We start from the raw sequence: 22,722 nt of genomic DNA, 5'->3' as shown, positions 1-22,722 counted from the left end.
TAACAGTAGATGTTTCTATTAGTGCTGTAGTAACAGTAGATAGTGTTTCTATTAGTGTTGTAGTAACAGTAGATAGTGTTTCTATTAGTGCTGTAGTAACAGTAGATAGTGTTTCTATTAGTGTTGTAGTAACAGTAGATAGTGTTTATATTAGTGTTGTAGTTTCAGTAGATAGTGTTTATATTAGTGCTGTAGTAACAGTAGATAGTGTTTCTATTAGTGTTGTAGTAACAGTAGATGTTTCTATTAGTGCTGTAGTAACAGTAGATAGTGTTTCTATTAGTGTTGTAGTAACAGTAGATAGTGTTTCTATTAGTGCTGTAGTAACAGTAGATAGTGTTTCTATTAGTGCTGTAGTAACAGTATATAGTGTTTCTATTAGTGTTGTAGTAACAGTAGATAGTGTTTCTATTAGTGTTGTAGTAACAGTAGATAGTGTTTCTATTAGTGTTGTAGTAACAGTAGATATCGTTTCTATTAGTGTTGTAGTAACAGTAGATAGTGTTTCTATTAGTGTTGTAGTAACAGTAGATAGTGTTTCTATTAGTGCTGTAGTAACAGTAGATGTTTCCATTAGTGCTGCAGTAACAGTAGATAGTGTTTCTATTAGTGTTGTAGTAACAGTAGATAGTGTTTCTATTAGTGCTGTAGTAACAGTAGATAGTGTTTATATTAGTGTTGTAGTAACAGTAGATAGTGTTTCTATTAGTGTTGTAGTAACAGTAGATATCGTTTCTATTAGTGTTGTAGTAACAGTAGATAGTGTTTCTATTAGTGTTGTAGTAACAGTAGATAGTGTTTCTATTAGTGCTGTAGTAACAGTAGATGTTTCCATTAGTGCTGTAGTAACAGTAGATAGTGTTTCTATTAGTGTTGTAGTAACAGTAGATAGTGTTTCTATTAGTGCTGTAGTAACAGTAGATAGTGTTTATATTAGTTTTGTAGTTTCAGTAGATAGTGTTTATATTAGTGCTGTAGTAACAGTAGATAGTGTTTCTATTAGTGTTGTAGTAACAGTAGATGTTTCTATTAGTGCTGTAGTAACAGTAGATAGTGTTTCTATTAGTGTTGTAGTAACAGTAGATAGTGTTTCTATTAGTGTTGTAGTAACAGTAGATAGTGTTTCTATTAGTGTTGTAGTAACAGTAGATAGTGTTTCTATTAGTGTTGTAGTAACAGTAGATGTTTATATTAGTGCTGTAGTAACAGTAGATGTTTATATTAGTGTTGTAGTAACAGTAGATGTTTATATTAGTGCTGTAGTAACAGTAGATAGTGTTTCTATTAGTGCTGTAGTAACAGTAGATTGTGTTTCTATTAGTGCTGTAGTAACAGTAGATAGTGTTTATATTAGTGCTGTAGTAACAGTAGATGTTTCTATTAGTGCTGTAGTAACAGTAGATAGTGTTTCTATTAGTGTTGTAGTAACAGTAGATAGTGTTTATATTAGTGTTGTAGTAACAGTATATGTTTCTATTAGTGTTGTAGTAACAGTAGATAGTGTTTCTATTAGTGCTGTAGTAACAGTAGATGTTTCTATTAGTGCTGTAGTAACAGTAGATAGTGTTTATATTAGTGCTGTAGTAACAGTAGATGTTTCTATTAGTGCTGTAGTAACAGTAGATAGTGTTTCTATTAGTGCTGTAGTAACAGTAGATTGTGTTTCTATTAGTGCTGTAGTAACAGTAGATAGTGTTTCTATTAGTGCTGTAGTAACAGTAGCTGTTTCTATTAGTGTTGTAGTAACAGTAGATAGTGTTTCTATTAGTGCTGTAGTAACAGTAGATAGTGTTTCTATTAGTGCTGTAGTAACAGTAGATAGTGTTTATATTAGTGTTGTAGTAACAGTAGATGTTTATATTAGTGTTGTAGTAACAGTAGATAGTGTTTATATTAGTGCTGTAGTAACAGTAGATGTTTATATTAGTGTTGTAGTAACAGTAGATGTTTATATTAGTGTTGTAGTAACAGTAGATAGTGTTTCTATTAGTGTTGTAGTAACAGTAGATGTTTATATTAGTGTTGTAGTAATAGTAGATAGTGTTTCTATTAGTGTTGTAGTAACAGTAGATAGTGTTTATATTAGTGCTGTAGTAACAGTAGATAGTGTTTATATTAGTGCTGTAGTAACAGCAGATGTTTCTATTAGTGTTGTAGTAACAGTAGATAGTGTTTCTATTAGTGCTGTAGTAACAGTAGATGTTTATATTAGTGTTGTAGTAACAGTAGATGTTTATATTAGTGTTGTAGTAACAGTAGATAGTGTTTATATTAGTGTTGTAGTAACAGTAGATAGTGTTTATATTAGTGTTGTAGTAACAGTAGATGTTTATATTAGTGCTGTAGTAACAGTAGATAGTGTTTATATTAGTGTTGTAGTAACAGTAGATAGTGTTTATATTAGTGTTGTAGTAACAGTAGATGTTTATATTAGTGCTGTAGTAACAGTAGATGTTTATATTAGTGCTGTAGTAACAGTAGATAGTGTTTCTATTAGTGTTGTAGTAACAGTAGATGTTTATATTAGTGTTGTAGTAACAGTAGATAGTGTTTCTATTAGTGCTGTAGTAACAGTAGATGTTTCTATTAGTGTTGTAGTAACAGTAGATGTTTCTATTAGTGCTGTAGTAACAGTAGATAGTGTTTCTATTAGTGTTGTAGTAACAGTAGATAGTGTTTCTATTAGTGCTGTAGTAACAGTAGATGTTTCTATTAGTGCTGTAGTAACAGTAGATAGTGTTTCTATTAGTGTTGTAGTAACAGTAGATAGTGTTTCTATTAGTGCTGTAGTAACAGTAGATAGTGTTTCTATTAGTGTTGTAGTAACAGTAGATAGTGTTTATATTAGTGTTGTAGTAACAGTAGATAGTGTTTCTATTAGTGCTGTAGTAACAGTAGATAGTGTTTCTATTAGTGCTGTAGTAACAGTAGATAGTGTTTCTATTAGTGCTGTAGTAACAGTAGATAGTGTTTCTATTAGTGTTGTAGTAACAGTAGATAGTGTTTCTATTAGTGTTGTAGTAACAGTAGATAGTGTTTCTATTAGTGTTGTAGTAACAGTAGATAGTGTTTCTATTAGTGTTGTAGTAACAGTAGATAGTGTTTCTATTAGTGTTGTAGTAACAGTAGATAGTGTTTCTATTAGTGCTGTAGTAACAGTAGATGTTTCTATTAGTGCTGTAGTAACAGTAGATAGTGTTTCTATTAGTGTTGTAGTAACAGTAGATAGTGTTTCTATTAGTGCTGTAGTAACAGTAGATAGTGTTTCTATTAGTGTTGTAGTAACAGTAGATAGTGTTTATATTAGTGTTGTAGTAACAGTAGATAGTGTTTATATTAGTGCTGTAGTAACAGTAGATAGTGTTTCTATTAGTGTTGTAGTAACAGTAGATGTTTATATTAGTGCTGTCGTAACAGTAGATAGTGTTTCTATTAGTGTTGTAGTAACAGTAGATAGTGTTTCTATTAGTGTTGTAGTAACAGTAGATAGTGTTTCTATTAGTGTTGTAGTAACAGTAGATAGTGTTTCTATTAGTGTTGTAGTAACAGTAGATGTTTATATTAGTGCTGTAGTAACAGTAGATGTTTATATTAGTGTTGTAGTAACAGTAGATAGTGTTTCTATTAGTGTTGTAGTAACAGTAGATGTTTCTATTAGTGCTGTAGTAACAGTAGATGTTTATATTAGTGCTGTAGTAACAGTAGATGTTTCTATTATTGTTGTAGTAACAGTAGATAGTGTTTCTATTAGTGCTGTAGTAACAGTAGATAGTGTTTCTATTAGTGCTGTAGTAACAGTAGATAGTGTTTATATTAGTGTTGTAGTAACAGTAGATGTTTATATTAGTGTTGTAGTAACAGTAGATAGTGTTTATATTAGTGCTGTAGTAACAGTAGATGTTTCTGTTAGTGTTGTAGTAACAGTAGATAGTGTTTCTATTAGTGCTGTAGTAACAGTAGATAGTGTTTCTATTAGTGCTGTAGTAACAGTAGATAGTGTTTATATTAGTGTTGTAGTAACAGTAGATGTTTATATTAGTGTTGTAGTAACAGTAGATAGTGTTTATATTAGTGCTGTAGTAACAGTAGATGTTTATATTAGTGTTGTAGTAACAGTAGATGTTTATATTAGTGCTGTAGTAACAGTAGATAGTGTTTCTATTAGTGTTGTAGTAACAGTAGATGTTTATATTAGTGTTGTAGTAACAGTAGATAGTGTTTCTATTAGTGTTGTAGTAACAGTAGTGTTTATATTAGTGTTGTAGTAACAGTAGTGTTTATATTAGTGCTGTAGTAACAGTAGATGTTTATATTAGTGCTGTAGTAACAGTAGATGTTTATATTAGTGTTGTAGTAACAGTAGATTGTGTTTCTATTAGTGCTGTAGTAACAGTAGATAGTGTTTATATTAGTGCTGTAGTAACAGTAGATGTTTCTATTAGTGCTGTAGTAACATTAGATAGTGTTTATATTAGTGCTGTAGTAAAAGTAGATGTTTCTATTAGTGCTGTAGTAACAGTAGATAGTGTTTCTATTAGTGCTGTAGTAACAGTAGATTGTGTTTCTATTAGTGCTGTAGTAACAGTAGATAGTGTTTATATTAGTGCTGTAGTAACAGTAGATGTTTCTATTAGTGCTGTAGTAACAGTAGATAGTGTTTCTATTAGTGTTGTAGTAACAGTAGATAGTGTTTATATTAGTGTTGTAGTAACAGTATATGTTTCTATTAGTGTTGTAGTAACAGTAGATAGTGTTTATATTAGTGCTGTAGTAACAGTAGATGTTTCTATTAGTGCTGTAGTAACAGTAGATAGTGTTTATATTAGTGCTGTAGTAACAGTAGATGTTTCTATTAGTGCTGTAGTAACAGTAGATAGTGTTTCTATTAGTGCTGTAGTAACAGTAGATTGTGTTTCTATTAGTGCTGTAGTAACAGTAGATAGTGTTTATATTAGTGCTGTAGTAACAGTAGATGTTTCTATTAGTGTTGTAGTAACAGTAGATAGTGTTTCTATTAGTGCTGTAGTAACAGTAGATAGTGTTTCTATTAGTGCTGTAGTAACAGTAGATAGTGTTTATATTAGTGTTGTAGTAACAGTAGATGTTTATATTAGTGTTGTAGTAACAGTAGATAGTGTTTATATTAGTGCTGTAGTAACAGTAGATGTTTATATTAGTGTTGTAGTAACAGTAGATGTTTATATTAGTGTTGTAGTAACAGTAGATAGTGTTTCTATTAGTGTTGTAGTAACAGTAGATAGTGTTTCTATTAGTGTTGTAGTAACAGTAGATAGTGTTTCTATTAGTGTTGTAGTAACAGTAGATAGTGTTTCTATTAGTGTTGTAGTAACAGTAGATAGTGTTTCTATTAGTGTTGTAGTAACAGTAGATAGTGTTTCTATTAGTGCTGTAGTAACAGTAGATGTTTCTATTAGTGCTGTAGTAACAGTAGATAGTGTTTCTATTAGTGTTGTAGTAACAGTAGATAGTGTTTCTATTAGTGCTGTAGTAACAGTAGATAGTGTTTCTATTAGTGTTGTAGTAACAGTAGATAGTGTTTATATTAGTGTTGTAGTAACAGTAGATAGTGTTTATATTAGTGCTGTAGTAACAGTAGATAGTGTTTCTATTAGTGTTGTAGTAACAGTAGATGTTTCTATTAGTGCTGTCGTAACAGTAGATAGTGTTTCTATTAGTGTTGTAGTAACAGTAGATAGTGTTTCTATTAGTGTTGTAGTAACAGTAGATAGTGTTTCTATTAGTGTTGTAGTAACAGTAGATAGTGTTTCTATTAGTGTTGTAGTAACAGTAGATGTTTATATTAGTGCTGTAGTAACAGTAGATGTTTATATTAGTGTTGTAGTAACAGTAGATAGTGTTTCTATTAGTGTTGTAGTAACAGTAGATGTTTCTATTAGTGCTGTAGTAACAGTAGATGTTTATATTAGTGCTGTAGTAACAGTAGATGTTTCTATTATTGTTGTAGTAACAGTAGATAGTGTTTCTATTAGTGCTGTAGTAACAGTAGATAGTGTTTCTATTAGTGCTGTAGTAACAGTAGATAGTGTTTATATTAGTGTTGTAGTAACAGTAGATGTTTATATTAGTGTTGTAGTAACAGTAGATAGTGTTTATATTAGTGCTGTAGTAACAGTAGATGTTTCTGTTAGTGTTGTAGTAACAGTAGATAGTGTTTCTATTAGTGCTGTAGTAACAGTAGATAGTGTTTCTATTAGTGCTGTAGTAACAGTAGATAGTGTTTATATTAGTGTTGTAGTAACAGTAGATGTTTATATTAGTGTTGTAGTAACAGTAGATAGTGTTTATATTAGTGCTGTAGTAACAGTAGATGTTTATATTAGTGTTGTAGTAACAGTAGATGTTTATATTAGTGCTGTAGTAACAGTAGATAGTGTTTCTATTAGTGTTGTAGTAACAGTAGATGTTTATATTAGTGTTGTAGTAACAGTAGATAGTGTTTCTATTAGTGTTGTAGTAACAGTAGTGTTTATATTAGTGTTGTAGTAACAGTAGTGTTTATATTAGTGCTGTAGTAACAGTAGATGTTTATATTAGTGCTGTAGTAACAGTAGATGTTTATATTAGTGTTGTAGTAACAGTAGATTGTGTTTCTATTAGTGCTGTAGTAACAGTAGATAGTGTTTATATTAGTGCTGTAGTAACAGTAGATGTTTCTATTAGTGCTGTAGTAACATTAGATAGTGTTTATATTAGTGCTGTAGTAAAAGTAGATGTTTCTATTAGTGCTGTAGTAACAGTAGATAGTGTTTCTATTAGTGCTGTAGTAACAGTAGATTGTGTTTCTATTAGTGCTGTAGTAACAGTAGATAGTGTTTATATTAGTGCTGTAGTAACAGTAGATGTTTCTATTAGTGCTGTAGTAACAGTAGATAGTGTTTCTATTAGTGTTGTAGTAACAGTAGATAGTGTTTCTATTAGTGTTGTAGTAACAGTATATGTTTCTATTAGTGTTGTAGTAACAGTAGATAGTGTTTATATTAGTGCTGTAGTAACAGTAGATGTTTCTATTAGTGCTGTAGTAACAGTAGATAGTGTTTATATTAGTGCTGTAGTAACAGTAGATGTTTCTATTAGTGCTGTAGTAACAGTAGATAGTGTTTCTATTAGTGCTGTAGTAACAGTAGATTGTGTTTCTATTAGTGCTGTAGTAACAGTAGATAGTGTTTATATTAGTGCTGTAGTAACAGTAGATGTTTCTATTAGTGTTGTAGTAACAGTAGATAGTGTTTCTATTAGTGCTGTAGTAACAGTAGATAGTGTTTCTATTAGTGCTGTAGTAACAGTAGATAGTGTTTATATTAGTGTTGTAGTAACAGTAGATGTTTATATTAGTGTTGTAGTAACAGTAGATAGTGTTTATATTAGTGCTGTAGTAACAGTAGATGTTTATATTAGTGTTGTAGTAACAGTAGATGTTTATATTAGTGTTGTAGTAACAGTAGATAGTGTTTCTATTAGTGTTGTAGTAACAGTAGATGTTTATATTAGTGTTGTAGTAACAGTAGATAGTGTTTCTATTAGTGTTGTAGTAACAGTAGATAGTGTTTATATTAGTGCTGTAGAAACAGTAGATAGTGTTTATATTAGTGCTGTAGTAACAGTAGATGTTTCTATTAGTGTTGTAGTAACAGTAGATAGTGTTTCTATTAGTGTTGTAGTAACAGTAGATAGTGTTTCTATTAGTGTTGTAGTAACAGTAGATAGTGTTTCTATTAGTGTTGTAGTAACAGTAGATAGTGTTTATATTAGTGCTGTAGAAACAGTAGATAGTGTTTATATTAGTGCTGTAGTAACAGTAGATGTTTCTATTAGTGCTGTAGTAACAGTAGATAGTGTTTCTATTAGTGTTGTAGTAACAGTAGATAGTGTTTCTATTAGTGCTGTAGTAACAGTAGATAGTGTTTCTATTAGTGTTGTAGTAACAGTAGATAGTGTTTATATTAGTGTTGTAGTAACAGTAGATAGTGTTTATATTAGTGCTGTAGTAACAGTAGATAGTGTTTCTATTAGTGTTGTAGTAACAGTAGATGTTTCTATTAGTGCTGTCGTAACAGTAGATAGTGTTTCTATTAGTGTTGTAGTAACAGTAGATAGTGTTTCTATTAGTGTTGTAGTAACAGTAGATAGTGTTTCTATTAGTGTTGTAGTAACAGTAGATAGTGTTTCTATTAGTGTTGTAGTAACAGTAGATGTTTATATTAGTGCTGTAGTAACAGTAGATGTTTATATTAGTGTTGTAGTAACAGTAGATAGTGTTTCTATTAGTGTTGTAGTAACAGTAGATGTTTCTATTAGTGCTGTAGTAACAGTAGATGTTTATATTAGTGCTGTAGTAACAGTAGATGTTTCTATTATTGTTGTAGTAACAGTAGATAGTGTTTCTATTAGTGCTGTAGTAACAGTAGATAGTGTTTCTATTAGTGCTGTAGTAACAGTAGATAGTGTTTATATTAGTGTTGTAGTAACAGTAGATGTTTATATTAGTGTTGTAGTAACAGTAGATAGTGTTTATATTAGTGCTGTAGTAACAGTAGATGTTTCTGTTAGTGTTGTAGTAACAGTAGATAGTGTTTCTATTAGTGCTGTAGTAACAGTAGATAGTGTTTCTATTAGTGCTGTAGTAACAGTAGATAGTGTTTATATTAGTGTTGTAGTAACAGTAGATGTTTATATTAGTGTTGTAGTAACAGTAGATAGTGTTTATATTAGTGCTGTAGTAACAGTAGATGTTTATATTAGTGTTGTAGTAACAGTAGATGTTTATATTAGTGCTGTAGTAACAGTAGATAGTGTTTCTATTAGTGTTGTAGTAACAGTAGATGTTTATATTAGTGTTGTAGTAACAGTAGATAGTGTTTCTATTAGTGTTGTAGTAACAGTAGTGTTTATATTAGTGTTGTAGTAACAGTAGTGTTTATATTAGTGCTGTAGTAACAGTAGATGTTTATATTAGTGCTGTAGTAACAGTAGATGTTTATATTAGTGTTGTAGTAACAGTAGATTGTGTTTCTATTAGTGCTGTAGTAACAGTATATAGTGTTTATATTAGTGCTGTAGTAACAGTAGATGTTTCTATTAGTGCTGTAGTAACATTAGATAGTGTTTATATTAGTGCTGTAGTAAAAGTAGATGTTTCTATTAGTGCTGTAGTAACAGTAGATAGTGTTTCTATTAGTGCTGTAGTAACAGTAGATTGTGTTTCTATTAGTGCTGTAGTAACAGTAGATAGTGTTTATATTAGTGCTGTAGTAACAGTAGATGTTTCTATTAGTGCTGTAGTAACAGTAGATAGTGTTTCTATTAGTGTTGTAGTAACAGTAGATAGTGTTTATATTAGTGTTGTAGTAACAGTATATGTTTCTATTAGTGTTGTAGTAACAGTAGATAGTGTTTATATTAGTGCTGTAGTAACAGTAGATGTTTCTATTAGTGCTGTAGTAACAGTAGATAGTGTTTATATTAGTGCTGTAGTAACAGTAGATGTTTCTATTAGTGATGTAGTAACAGTAGATAGTGTTTCTATTAGTGCTGTAGTAACAGTAGATTGTGTTTCTATTAGTGCTGTAGTAACAGTAGATAGTGTTTATATTAGTGCTGTAGTAACAGTAGATGTTTCTATTAGTGTTGTAGTAACAGTAGATAGTGTTTCTATTAGTGCTGTAGTAACAGTAGATAGTGTTTCTATTAGTGCTGTAGTAACAGTAGATAGTGTTTATATTAGTGTTGTAGTAACAGTAGATGTTTATATTAGTGTTGTAGTAACAGTAGATAGTGTTTATATTAGTGCTGTAGTAACAGTAGATGTTTATATTAGTGTTGTAGTAACAGTAGATGTTTATATTAGTGTTGTAGTAACAGTAGATAGTGTTTCTATTAGTGTTGTAGTAACAGTAGATAGTGTTTATATTAGTGCTGTAGAAACAGTAGATAGTGTTTATATTAGTGCTGTAGTAACAGTAGATGTTTCTATTAGTGTTGTAGTAACAGTAGATAGTGTTTCTATTAGTGCTATAGTAACAGTAGATGTTTATATTAGTGTTGTAGTAACAGTAGATGTTTATATTAGTGTTGTAGTAACAGTAGATAGTGTTTATATTAGTGTTGTAGTAACAGTAGATAGTGTTTATATTAGTGTTGTAGTAACAGTAGATGTTTATATTAGTGCTGTAGTAACAGTAGATAGTGTTTATATTAGTGTTGTAGTAACAGTAGATAGTGTTTATTTTAGTGTTGTAGTAACAGTAGATGTTTATATTAGTGCTGTAGTAACAGTAGATGTTTATATTAGTGCTGTAGTAACAGTAGATAGTGTTTCTATTAGTGTTGTAGTAACAGTAGATGTTTATATTAGTGTTGTAGTAACAGTAGATAGTGTTTCTATTAGTGCTGTAGTAACAGTAGATGTGTCTATTAGTGTTGTAGTAACAGTATATGTTTCTATTAGTGCTGTAGTAACAGTAGATAGTGTTTCTATTAGTGTTGTAGTAACAGTAGATAGTGTTTCTATTAGTGCTGTAGTAACAGTAGATGTTTCTATTAGTGCTGTAGTAACAGTAGATAGTGTTTCTATTAGTGTTGTAGTAACAGTAGATAGTGTTTCTATTAGTGCTGTAGTAACAGTAGATAGTGTTTCTATTAGTGTTGTAGTAACAGTAGATAGTGTTTATATTAGTGTTGTAGTAACAGTAGATAGTGTTTCTATTAGTGCTGTAGTAACAGTAGATAGTGTTTCTATTAGTGCTGTAGTAACAGTAGATAGTGTTTCTATTAGTGCTGTAGTAACAGTAGATAGTGTTTCTATTAGTGTTGTAGTAACAGTAGATAGTGTTTCTATTAGTGTTGTAGTAACAGTAGATAGTGTTTCTATTAGTGTTGTAGTAACAGTAGATAGTGTTTCTATTAGTGTTGTAGTAACAGTAGATAGTGTTTCTATTAGTGTTGTAGTAACAGTAGATAGTGTTTCTATTAGTGCTGTAGTAACAGTAGATGTTTCTATTAGTGCTGTAGTAACAGTATATAGTGTTTCTATTAGTGTTGTAGTAACAGTAGATAGTGTTTCTATTAGTGCTGGAGTAACAGTAGATAGTGTTTCTATTAGTGTTGTAGTAACAGTAGATAGTGTTTATATTAGTGTTGTAGTAACAGTAGATAGTGTTTATATTAGTGCTGTAGTAACAGTAGATAGTGTTTCTATTAGTGTTGTAGTAACAGTAGATGTTTCTATTAGTGCTGTAGTAACAGTAGATAGTGTTTCTATTAGTGTTGTAGTAACAGTATCTACTGTTTCTATTAGTGTTGTAGTAACAGTAGATAGTGTTTCTATTAGTGTTGTAGTAACAGTAGATAGTGTTTCTATTAGTGTTGTAGTAACAGTAGATGTTTATATTAGTGCTGTAGTAACAGTAGATGTTTATATTAGTGTTGTAGTAACAGTAGATGTTTATATTAGTGCTGTAGTAACAGTAGATAGTGTTTCTATTAGTGCTGTAGTAACAGTAGATTGTGTTTCTATTAGTGCTGTAGTAACAGTAGATAGTGTTTATATTAGTGCTGTAGTAACAGTAGATGTTTCTATTAGTGCTGTAGTAACAGTAGATAGTGTTTCTATTAGTGTTGTAGTAACAGTAGATAGTGTTTATATTAGTGTTGTAGTAACAGTATATGTTTCTATTAGTGTTGTAGTAACAGTAGATAGTGTTTATATTAGTGCTGTAGTAACAGTAGATGTTTCTATTAGTGCTGTAGTAACAGTAGATGTTTCTATTAGTGCTGTAGTAACAGTAGATAGTGTTTCTATTAGTGCTGTAGTAACAGTAGATTGTGTTTCTATTAGTGCTGTAGTAACAGTAGATAGTGTTTATATTAGTGCTGTAGTAACAGTAGATGTTTCTATTAGTGTTGTAGTAACAGTAGATAGTGTTTCTATTAGTTCTGTAGTAACAGTAGATAGTGTTTCTATTAGTGCTGTAGTAACAGTAGATAGTGTTTATATTAGTGTTGTAGTAACAGTAGATGTTTATATTAGTGTTGTAGTAACAGTAGATAGTGTTTATATTAGTGCTGTAGTAACAGTAGATGTTTATATTAGTGTTGTAGTAACAGTAGATGTTTATATTAGTGTTGTAGTAACAGTAGATAGTGTTTCTATTAGTGTTGTAGTAACAGTAGATGTTTATATTAGTGTTGTAGTAACAGTAGATAGTGTTTCTATTAGTGTTGTAGTAACAGTAGATAGTGTTTATATTTTTGCTGTAGTAACAGTAGATAGTGTTTATATTAGTGCTGTAGTAACAGTAGATGTTTCTATTAGTGTTGTAGTAACAGTAGATAGTGTTTCTATTAGTGCTGTAGTAACAGTAGATGTTTATATTAGTGTTGTAGTAACAGTAGATGTTTATATTAGTGTTGTAGTAACAGTAGATAGTGTTTATATTAGTGTTGTAGTAACAGTAGATAGTGTTTATATTAGTGTTGTAGTAACAGTAGATGTTTATATTAGTGTTGTAGTAACAGTAGATAGTGTTTATATTAGTGTTGTAGTAACAGTAGATAGTGTTTATATTAGTGTTGTAGTAACAGTAGATGTTTATATTAGTGCTGTAGTAACAGTAGATGTTTATATTAGTGCTGTAGTAACAGTAGATAGTGTTTCTATTAGTGTTGTAGTAACAGTAGATGTTTATATTAGTGTTGTAGTAACAGTAGATAGTGTTTCTATTAGTGCTGTAGTAACAGTAGATGTTTCTATTAGTGTTGTAGTAACAGTAGATGTTTCTATTAGTGCTGTAGTAACAGTAGATAGTGTTTCTATTAGTGTTGTAGTAACAGTAGATAGTGTTTCTATTAGTGCTGTAGTAACAGTAGATGTTTCTATTAGTGCTGTAGTAACAGTAGATAGTGTTTCTATTAGTGTTGTAGTAACAGTAGATAGTGTTTCTATTAGTGCTGTAGTAACAGTAGATAGTGTTTCTATTAGTGTTGTAGTAACAGTAGATAGTGTTTATATTAGTGTTGTAGTAACAGTAGATAGTGTTTCTATTAGTGCTGTAGTAACAGTAGATAGTGTTTCTATTAGTGCTGTAGTAACAGTAGATAGTGTTTCTATTAGTGCTGTAGTAACAGTAGATAGTGTTTCTATTAGTGTTGTAGTAACAGTAGATAGTGTTTCTATTAGTGTTGTAGTAACAGTAGATAGTGTTTCTATTAGTGTTGTAGTAACAGTAGATAGTGTTTCTATTAGTGTTGTAGTAACAGTAGATAGTGTTTCTATTAGTGTTGTAGTAACAGTATATAGTGTTTCTATTAGTGCTGTAGTAACAGTAGATGTTTCTATTAGTGCTGTAGTAACAGTAGATAGTGTTTCTATTAGTGTTGTAGTAACAGTAGATAGTGTTTCTATTGGTGCTGTAGTAACAGTAGATAGTGTTTCTATTAGTGTTGTAGTAACAGTAGATAGTGTTTATATTAGTGTTGTAGTAACAGTAGATAGTGTTTACATTAGTGCTGTAGTAACAGTAGATAGTGTTTCTATTAGTGTTGTAGTAACAGTAGATGTTTCTATTAGTGCTGTAGTAACAGTAGATAGTGTTTCTATTAGTGTTGTAGTAACAGTAGATAGTGTTTCTATTAGTGTTGTAGTAACAGTAGATAGTGTTTCTATTAGTGTTGTAGTAACAGTAGATAGTGTTTCTATTAGTGTTGTAGTAACAGTAGATGTTTATATTAGTGCTGTAGTAACAGTAGATGTTTATATTAGTGTTGTAGTAACAGTAGATGTTTATATTAGTGTTGTAGTAACAGTAGATAGTGTTTATATTAGTGTTGTAGTAACAGTAGATAGTGTTTATATTAGTGTTGTAGTAACAGTAGATAGTGTTTATATTAGTGTTGTAGTAACAGTAGATAGTGTTTATATTAGTGCTGTAGTAACAGTAGATGTTTCTATTAGTGTTGTAGTAACAGTAGATGTTTATATTAGTGCTGTAGTAACAGTAGATGTTTATATTAGTGTTGTAGTAACAGTAGATGTTTATATTAGTGCTGTAGTAACAGTAGATGTTTATATTAGTGTTGTAGTAACAGTAGATGTTTATATTAGTGTTGTAGTAACAGTAGATGTTTATATTAGTGCTGTAGTAACAGTAGATAGTGTTTCTATTAGTGCTGTAGTAACATCAACATCAAATAACAACAACTTCACGATAATCCCTACATCTCATTATGATAATCCCTACATCTCATTATGATAATCCCTACATCTCATTATGATAATCACTACATCTCATTATGATAATCCCTACATATCATTATGATAATCCCTACATCTAATTATGATAATCCCTACATCTCATTATGATAATCCCTACATCTCATTATGATAATCCCTACATCTCATTATGATAATCACTACATCTCATTATGATAATCCCTACATCTCATTATGATAATCCCTACATCTCATTATGATAATCCCTACATCTCATTATGATAATCACTACGTCTCATTATGATAATCACTACGTCTCATTATGATAATCCCTACATCTCATTATGATAATCCCTACATCTCATTATGATAATCACTACGTCTCATTATGATAATCACTACATCTCATTATGATAATCACTACATCTCATTATGATAATCCCTACATCTCATTATGATAATCCCTACATCTCATTATGATAATCCCTACATCTCATTATGATAATCCCTACATCTCATTATGATAATCACTACATCTCATTATGATAATCCCTACATCTCATTATGATAATCCCTACATCTCATTATGATAATCACTACATCTCATTATGATAATCACTACATCTAATTATGATAATCACTACATCTAATTATGATAATCACTACATCTTATTATGATAGCTAACTATACGTTATGATAATCACTTCATCTCATGTTTATAGCTTACTATACGTTATGATAATCACTTCATCTCATGTTTATAGCTTACTGTACGTTATGATAATCACTTCATCTCATGTTGATAAGTGGTGAAGCTTTCGCTATTCAATTTGGTTACAAGAACCTGCAGTATAATGGCAAAAAAACAATGAAATGCTGTTTACAAAACGTGTGGAATTATCATAACAGATGCTATCGCATTCTGCATCTAACTTCATCCGACATTTGAAAAAGGTCAGTTAGGCTAGCTAGCTAACAACACTACAATGTGGTTAGACTGATAGTAGTCTGTTTAGCAGATGCTAGTTTGATATAGCTAGCTTTCCTGTGTGTCATCTTTTAGCTAACCCGGAAATGTATTACTGTCAAATATTTAGTGAAAGGTTAATAAGAGGTGGGTTGTCAGAAAGCTAGGCCTACTTGTTAGCAGAGATGAATTACATCTTGGCGATTTACATATCACTCTGAGATGTAATATTCTTTCTGTTGTAACCTGGTCCTAGGAAGTAACTTAGTGTAAAATGAGAGTTCAAAGCATGGAATTTCTTGGGCATTTCTGCTGATTAATCACATAGATCTATACATATTTGTGTTTGTGTCCTTGTATTTCCATCTCAAGTCAGCAGCAACTATCCATCGTGTTGTTTGTCTGCTGAATTCTACAAAACAAAGGTGACCAGCTCAGGGACAGAAGGACAGAGCAGCATTGACTCATTCTTGACCACCAAAGGTGTCCATGTTTACAGCCAGGGCCACCCGCAGGCAGAAGGCCATAACAGAGGCTATACTGCAAGACTTGATCATGTCCTGCAACCTGCCTGTGTCCTTAGTGGACAAGCCCTTCACTTTAGGCATTTCATGTCCGTGGTAGATGATAACATATAGACCAGTAAGTATGTCCTCGTTGACCAGGCGACCTGCACGACTGAACAAAGAGGCTACAATTACAAGATTTATAATCTCCACCCGGCACAGCCAGAAGAGGACTGGCCACCCCTCAGAGCCTGGTTCCTCTCTAGGTTTATAATCTCCACCCGGCACAGCCAGAAGAGGACCGGCCGCCCCTCAGAGCCTGGTTCCTCTCTAGGTTTATAATCTCCACCCCTCATAGCCTGGTTCCTCTCTAGGTTTATAATCTCCCCCCGGCACAGCCAGAAGAGGACTGGCCACCCCTCAGAGCCTGGTTCCTCTCTAGGTTTTTTCCTAGGTTTTGGCCTTTCTAGGGAGTTTTTCCTAGCCACCGTGCTTCTACACCTGCATTGCTTGTTGTTTGGGGGTTTTAGGCTGGGTTTCTAATTCCGACAACGCAGTAATAACCAACGAGTAATCTAACCTAACAATTCCACAGCTACTTCCTTATACACACAAGTGTAAAGGGATAAAGAATATGTACATAAAGAATGAGTGAATGGTATTATCCCTGCTGCTGTGTCTACCAGATGGAGTTCCACCCTCCGGCTTGTTAAAACCGTCACCGATCTGAATCAACAAAGCCTCAATAGTCTACTTGAAGCCCAAGGACACAAGGAGCTCTGTTTATCACCAAGAGAATGGAGACAGCTATTGGAGTTAGTGGACATTTTTTGGACCCCGTTTTGTCTAGGCCACTGACCTTACTCAGGGGGAGAAAGCTGTGACACTCAGTGCTGCCCTTCCTTGTGCGCTGTCACTCAATTTCCATCTGCCAAGTATTCCCGAGCACAAGCTCGTCACCTTTTCAGTCTAGTGAAAGCACTGTAGCAGTCACTCAAACACCAGATTCCAGGGGGGGTTGTTTGTGAATGTTAGAATGGAGTACTCGGATGAACAGGCAACAAAAACTTCCATTTTGGTGACAATGTAATACATAATGAGGTGCTGGATCCATCTGTCTGCCTGTTCTGACTTGATCGTGATGTCCTCATGACCACGTGAAGATAAAGCTGAATTGAAGGAGAGTCTGATTGGTGGGGTACGATACGTGAAGATAAAGCTGAATTGAAGGAGAGTCTGATTGGTGGGGTACGATACGTGAAGATAAAGCTGAATTGACGGAGAGTCTGATTGGTGGGGTACGATACGTGAAGATAAAGCTGAATTGAAGGAGAGTCTGATTGGTGGGGTACGATACGTGAAGATAAAGCTGAATTGAAGGAGAGTCTGATTGGTGGGGTACGATACGTGAAGATAAAGCTGAATTGAAAGAGAGTCTGATTGGTGGGGTACGATACGTGAAGATAAAGCTGAATTGAAGGAGAGTCTGATTGGTGGGGTACGATACGTGAAGATAAAGCTGAATTGAAGGAGAGTCTGATTGGTGGGGTACGATACGTGAAGATAAAGCTGAATTGAAGGAGAGTCTGATTGGTGGGGTACGATACGTGAAGATAAAGCTGAATTGAAGGAGAGTCTGATTGGTGGGGTACGATACGTGAAGATAAAGCTGAATTGAAGGAGAGTCTGATTGGTGGGGTACGATACATTGCAACAATGCAATATTTTCTATGTCACTTGCAATTCAAAATAATAATGATTTGTTTTTTTTTTCATGTATAATGTTTACTGTTATATTCTGGATTAGATACATTATTTTATAGATTTCTTTATTTATTTATTGTTTTGTCTGAGGCGCGGAAAAGTCACCGTTACGCAGAGCAGTAGCGGAGAGGAAGAACACCTGGAGAAACCTCCAGAATGTTCTCTGACTACAGCAGCAAGAAGAAAAAAGAGACATGAAGTCATCTTCAGAGCAGAGATTCTTCACTACATTGAAGTATCTTCTGATGGAAATGAAGTTGATTTGGACTTTTATTTTGTATTTTTTTGGGGGGTGGGGGGGGGGGGTCCATGCAAAATACTTTTCAAGGCTCAAGCAGGTAGCAATGACAGTGTTGGCTGTGCCAGCCCCCAGCACCCCCCAGTGGGGAGAGTGTTTAGTTGGCTGTGCCAGCCCCCAGCACCCCCAGTGGGGAGAGTGTTTAGTTGGCTGTGCCAGCCCCCAGCGCCCCCAGTGGGGAGAGTGTTTAGTTGGCTGTGCCAGCCCCCAGCACCCCCCAGTGGGGAGAGTGTTTAGTTGGCTGTGCCAGCCCCCAGCACCCCCCAGTGGGGATAGTGTTTAGTTGGCTGTGCCAGCCCCCAGCACCCCCCAGTGGGGAGAGTGTTTAGTTGGCTGTGCCAGCCCCCAGCACCCCCAGTGGGGAGAGTGTTTAGTTGGCTGTGCCAGCCCCCAGCACCCCCCAGTGGGGAGAGTGTTTAGTTGGCTGTGCCAGCCCCCAGCACCCCCCAGTGGGGAGAGTGTTTAGTCATGTGCCCTCATCGTGCCGGGCTCAGTGCAGGAACGCTGACAAACTTGATCTTTCTGAAATGCCACCTGTCCGCAACATACATGTTCTCTGTCTAAAGGGGGGCCACAACAGGATGTAATTTACTACTTGTTACAGGAGATTATATTTCTGTTAAAGTGTCCAGGTCAGGAAGTGTATTTTATGGATAAAAAGTCATTACGTTTGATATTTATAGGACACTTTAGGAGTGCAGTTATTGAATAGTTGTCAGTCATTTTGGTTTACATTCATGCTTGTCATTTATCTTCCCTCACCTACAGATTTTCTGTTTGTGTGATTGAATGAAGTGAAATATAGACAATGTCTGCCACAAAATACTTTTAACCCTTTAAAATGTTACGTTTGTTTTTTTAAAAATCCTGTACAATTACTTTTATCAATGTAAACTGTCTACATTTTAAAAGGAAATGTATTTTGATTTAAATAGTGCCTGATGTGCTTTCTTTCATACAAGAGTCTCTTCAAATCATTTACATGGTTTATAGACCTAACCCACAGCAGGCAGAAAGACATTGCCAAAACGGACTTGAGACTTGACTTAGACTTGGCCCTAAAAGACTTGAGACTTGATTTAGACTTGGCCCTAAAAGACTTGAGACTTGACTTAGACTCTGCCCTAAAAGACTTGAGACTTGACTTAGACTTGGCCCTAAAAGACTTGAGACTTGACTTAGACTTGGCCCTAAAAGACTTGACTTGGACTCTACCTCAAAGACTTGTGAACATCTCTGGTGGTACGTTATAGAGGCCTCATCATAGTGTGGCTCAGATGCTGTGTTCTTCAAGCGCCCGCTCGCTTATTGAGGCCAAGAACATAAAGATGACATTCCAATATACTTGAATATCACTTAGAACGCGTGGCCAACACCGGAACCCAGATGCTTCATTCTATGTGGCATGTTAATGTAGAATCTAGATATTGGAACAGAATGGTTTTGGAATCTGTTGTGGTTGTCTGAGTCTTCTGACGAACCAAAGGTTTTCTGAACCCCTCAGACCAGAAGGAGAAGAGCAGACAGGGGGCTTGGAACACAGCCAATTGATCCTGTAAATCCGGATACCTTGGACTCTTATCCATGCTGTCATATCCATACTAGCTAGCATACAACTTGGAATGCATACAGTATAGCCGAATACATGGCTTCATTCTTAGTATTATTCCAGTCTACATATTGGATCAGAGCCAACAGATGAATTGATATTAAACACACGCGTTCTTCTGTTTGTCTGACAGCTGAGTAGTGGCTCCAAGTACTTCAGTAAACATAACTTGAAAGTACTAATTAAGTAGTGTTTTTTGGTGTATCTGTACTTTACCATTTATATTTTTGAAAACTTTTACTTCACTACATTATTAATAAGGATAATAATACATACATACATTATCCCCGACACCCAGAAGTTCATTATCGTATCATTATCGTTTCGAATGCTTAGCAGAATAGGAAAATGGTCCTGGTCACACACTTATCAAGAGAACATCCCTGGTCATCTCTATTGCCTCAGATCTTACAGAGTTTTTTACTAGACACACATGCTTTGTTTGTAAATGATGTCTGAGTGTTGGAGTGTTTCCCCCCTTGCTCTCTGTAAAACATTTAAATTGTGCCGTCTGGTTTTGCTTAATATAATATAAGCACTTTTGAAATTATTTATTCATACTTTTACTTTAGATACTTAAGTGACTTTCACTTTTTTTACTTGAGTCATTTTCTATTAAGCTATTTTACTTTTACTCATGTATGACATTTGGGAACTCCCCCCCCCCCCCCCCCCGCCCCGCCCCGCCTCGCCTCCCCCCCTCCCCCACTCCCCCCCTCCCCCACCACTGCAGCTGAGAACACGTGTGGCGGTACGTTGAGAGGGTCCAGTGGGATCATCTCCAGCCCTGAATTCCTCAGTGACCCGTCCAACGCTGGGGAATGTAAGTGGACGGTGCTGGCTGACCCCGGAGACACCATCTCACTGGTGTTCACTGACTTCCAGATAGAGGACAAGCACGGCTCTCTGGAGATAGAAGGATCAGAGCCGCCCAGTATCTGGTGAGTGGATTTGTTTATGTTTTTAAAAAAAAAATGTAATAACACTTTTAAAACTAAAGCCAACTGATGTAATAATAATAATTATAATTAGGTGAGTTTTTATCTTTCTCCTGTTTCACACGTATATACAAGTGTGTTTTATACTCGTGAAAAAGGAAATGTGATTTTTGTTGTTGTTGTTGCATATGGGGTCACGGTCAGGGGGTCTGCCGTTGTCAACGGCTACCCTGGAGAAATGTAGGGTTAAGTGCCTTGCTCAAGGGCACGTCGACAGATCTCTTCACTTTGGTTATACCTATAATGTGTTTTTGAGAAACACAACTGTCTGGAGGTAGAAATATCACAGTCACACAGTGTTATTACTTGACCCTGCTGGTCATCTACGGACATTTGAACATCTCGGCCATGTTCTGTTAAAAGCCAGAAGAGCCAGAAGAGGACTGGCCCACCCCTCATAGCCTGGTTCCTTTCTAGGTTTATAATCTCCACCCGGCACAGCCAGAAGAGGACTGGCCACCCCACATAGCCTGGTTGCTCTCTAGGTTTCTTCCTAGGTTTTGGCCTTTCTAGGGAGTTTTTCCTAGCCATCGTGCTTCTACACCTGCGTTGCTTGCTGTTTCGGGGTTTTAGGCTGGTGTTTCTGTACAGCACTTTGAGATATCAGCTGATGTACGAAGGGCTATATAAATACATTTGAATTTGATTGAGAGTATCTGGTGAGTCAGGATTCCTGAATATCTGCAGTACCAGTCAAAAGTTTGGACACACCTACTCATTCCAGGGTTTTTCTTTATTTGTACTATTTTCTACATTGTAGAATAATAGTGAAGACATTAAAACTATGAAATAACACATATGGAATCATGTAATAACCAACACATTTTTGTTGTTGTTTATTTGAGATTCTTAAAAGCAACCACCGTTTGCCTTGATGACAGTTTTGCACACTCTTGGCATTCTCTCTGAGAAATACAGGTTCACTCTATCCAATCAGAACAACAGGATCAACGTAAAGCCCGCCTTTCTCTTAACCGACAGCCAGTTGAGTTATTTGGACCACGTAGAACCTCGGACACGACTGACATGAGAAAGATCCTGGCAACACAACGGGTTTTTTCTTCTTTAGATCACGGAAAATTACAACAACTAAAAATAACTCTGATCATAAATCGGATTCAGATAATTGTCCGTATTCGTTATGACACTGATTTTGTCCGACTACTAGGCACACCCCACGACAGACGTTTTTGTGAGAAGACCGTATTTTCGGGATGTCTCCTGGTCTGACAAACAGCGCTGGTAGCTTTGCAACTTTCCACCCCAGATGCGGAAGGGCGACATAGGAGGATGTTGTGGATTTAGAAACAGCCCATGCAAACAAACAAATATCTCTAGTTTTAACAGATATCTCTAGTTTTAACAGATATCTCTAGTTTTAAACAGATATCTCTAGTTTTAAACAGATATCTCTAGTTTTAAACAGATATCTCTAGTTTTAACAGATATATCTAGTTTTAACAGATATCTATAGTTTTAACAGATATCTCTAGTTTTAACAGATATCTCTAGTTTTAAACAGATGTCTAGTTTTAAACAGATGTCTCTAGTTTAAACAGATATCTCTAGTTTTAAACAGATATCTCTAGTTTTAAACAGATATCTCTAGTTTGAACAGATATCTCTAGTTTTAACAGATATCTCTAGTTTTAACAGATATCTCTAGTTGTAACAGATATCTCTAGTTTAAACAGATATCTCTAGTTTAAACATATATCTCTAGTTTTAAACAGATATTTCTAGTTTTAACAGATATCTCTAGTTTTAACAGATATCTCTAGTTTTAACAGATATCTCTAGTTTTAACAGATATCTCTAGTTTTAACAGATATCTCTAGTTTTAACAGATATCTCTAGTTTTAACAGATATCTCTAGTTTTAACAGATATCTCACTTAAACTGATGGATTTTAATGGAGATTTTTTATTATGTCACTTAGATTGATGCACCGGTGCGTCAATAGACTCTAAGGGTATAATTGTATGAGTCCCTTTCCTATGGTACTGCAGCCAATGCACCAATGTACCAATGTACCAATGTACCATCTACAGTTTACAGTCCCTTTTCCAGTTGCACAGGTAACTCTGCACAGGTAAGTTATTACCTATCCAGTCCCCAAGCCCTAGACCTTTCCTCTCTAAGTTATTACCTATCCAGTCCCCAAGCCCTAGACCTTTCCTCTCTAAGTTATAACCCTACCCAGTCCCCAAGCCCTAGACCTTTCCTCTCTAAATTATTGCCTATCCAGCCCCCAAGCTCTTTAATCTCTAAGTGATTGCCTATCCAGCCCCCAAGCCCTAGACCTTTCCTCTCTAAGTCGTTGACTATCCA

General features: G+C 34.4%; 1 protein-coding gene across 1 annotated transcript in view; it reads left to right on the top strand.

Annotated features, from left to right (window-relative positions):
- LOC139405210 (CUB and sushi domain-containing protein 3-like) overlaps nt 1-22,722 on the top strand; it is a gene marked incomplete at its 3' end in the record, with an annotated part of 429,588 nt that overhangs the window by 121,504 nt on the left and 285,362 nt on the right. Inside the window, exon 5 of the mRNA XM_071147639.1 lies at nt 20,127-20,334. Coding sequence (XP_071003740.1) covers nt 20,127-20,334 — 208 coding nt within the window. The remainder of the gene's footprint in view (nt 1-20,126; nt 20,335-22,722) is intronic.

Source organism: Oncorhynchus clarkii, unplaced genomic scaffold (assembly GCF_045791955.1).
Source record: "Oncorhynchus clarkii lewisi isolate Uvic-CL-2024 unplaced genomic scaffold, UVic_Ocla_1.0 unplaced_contig_6320_pilon_pilon, whole genome shotgun sequence".
NCBI classification, from domain to species: domain Eukaryota; kingdom Metazoa; phylum Chordata; class Actinopteri; order Salmoniformes; family Salmonidae; genus Oncorhynchus; species Oncorhynchus clarkii.
This window is presented reverse-complemented; position numbering and strand designations above follow the sequence as displayed.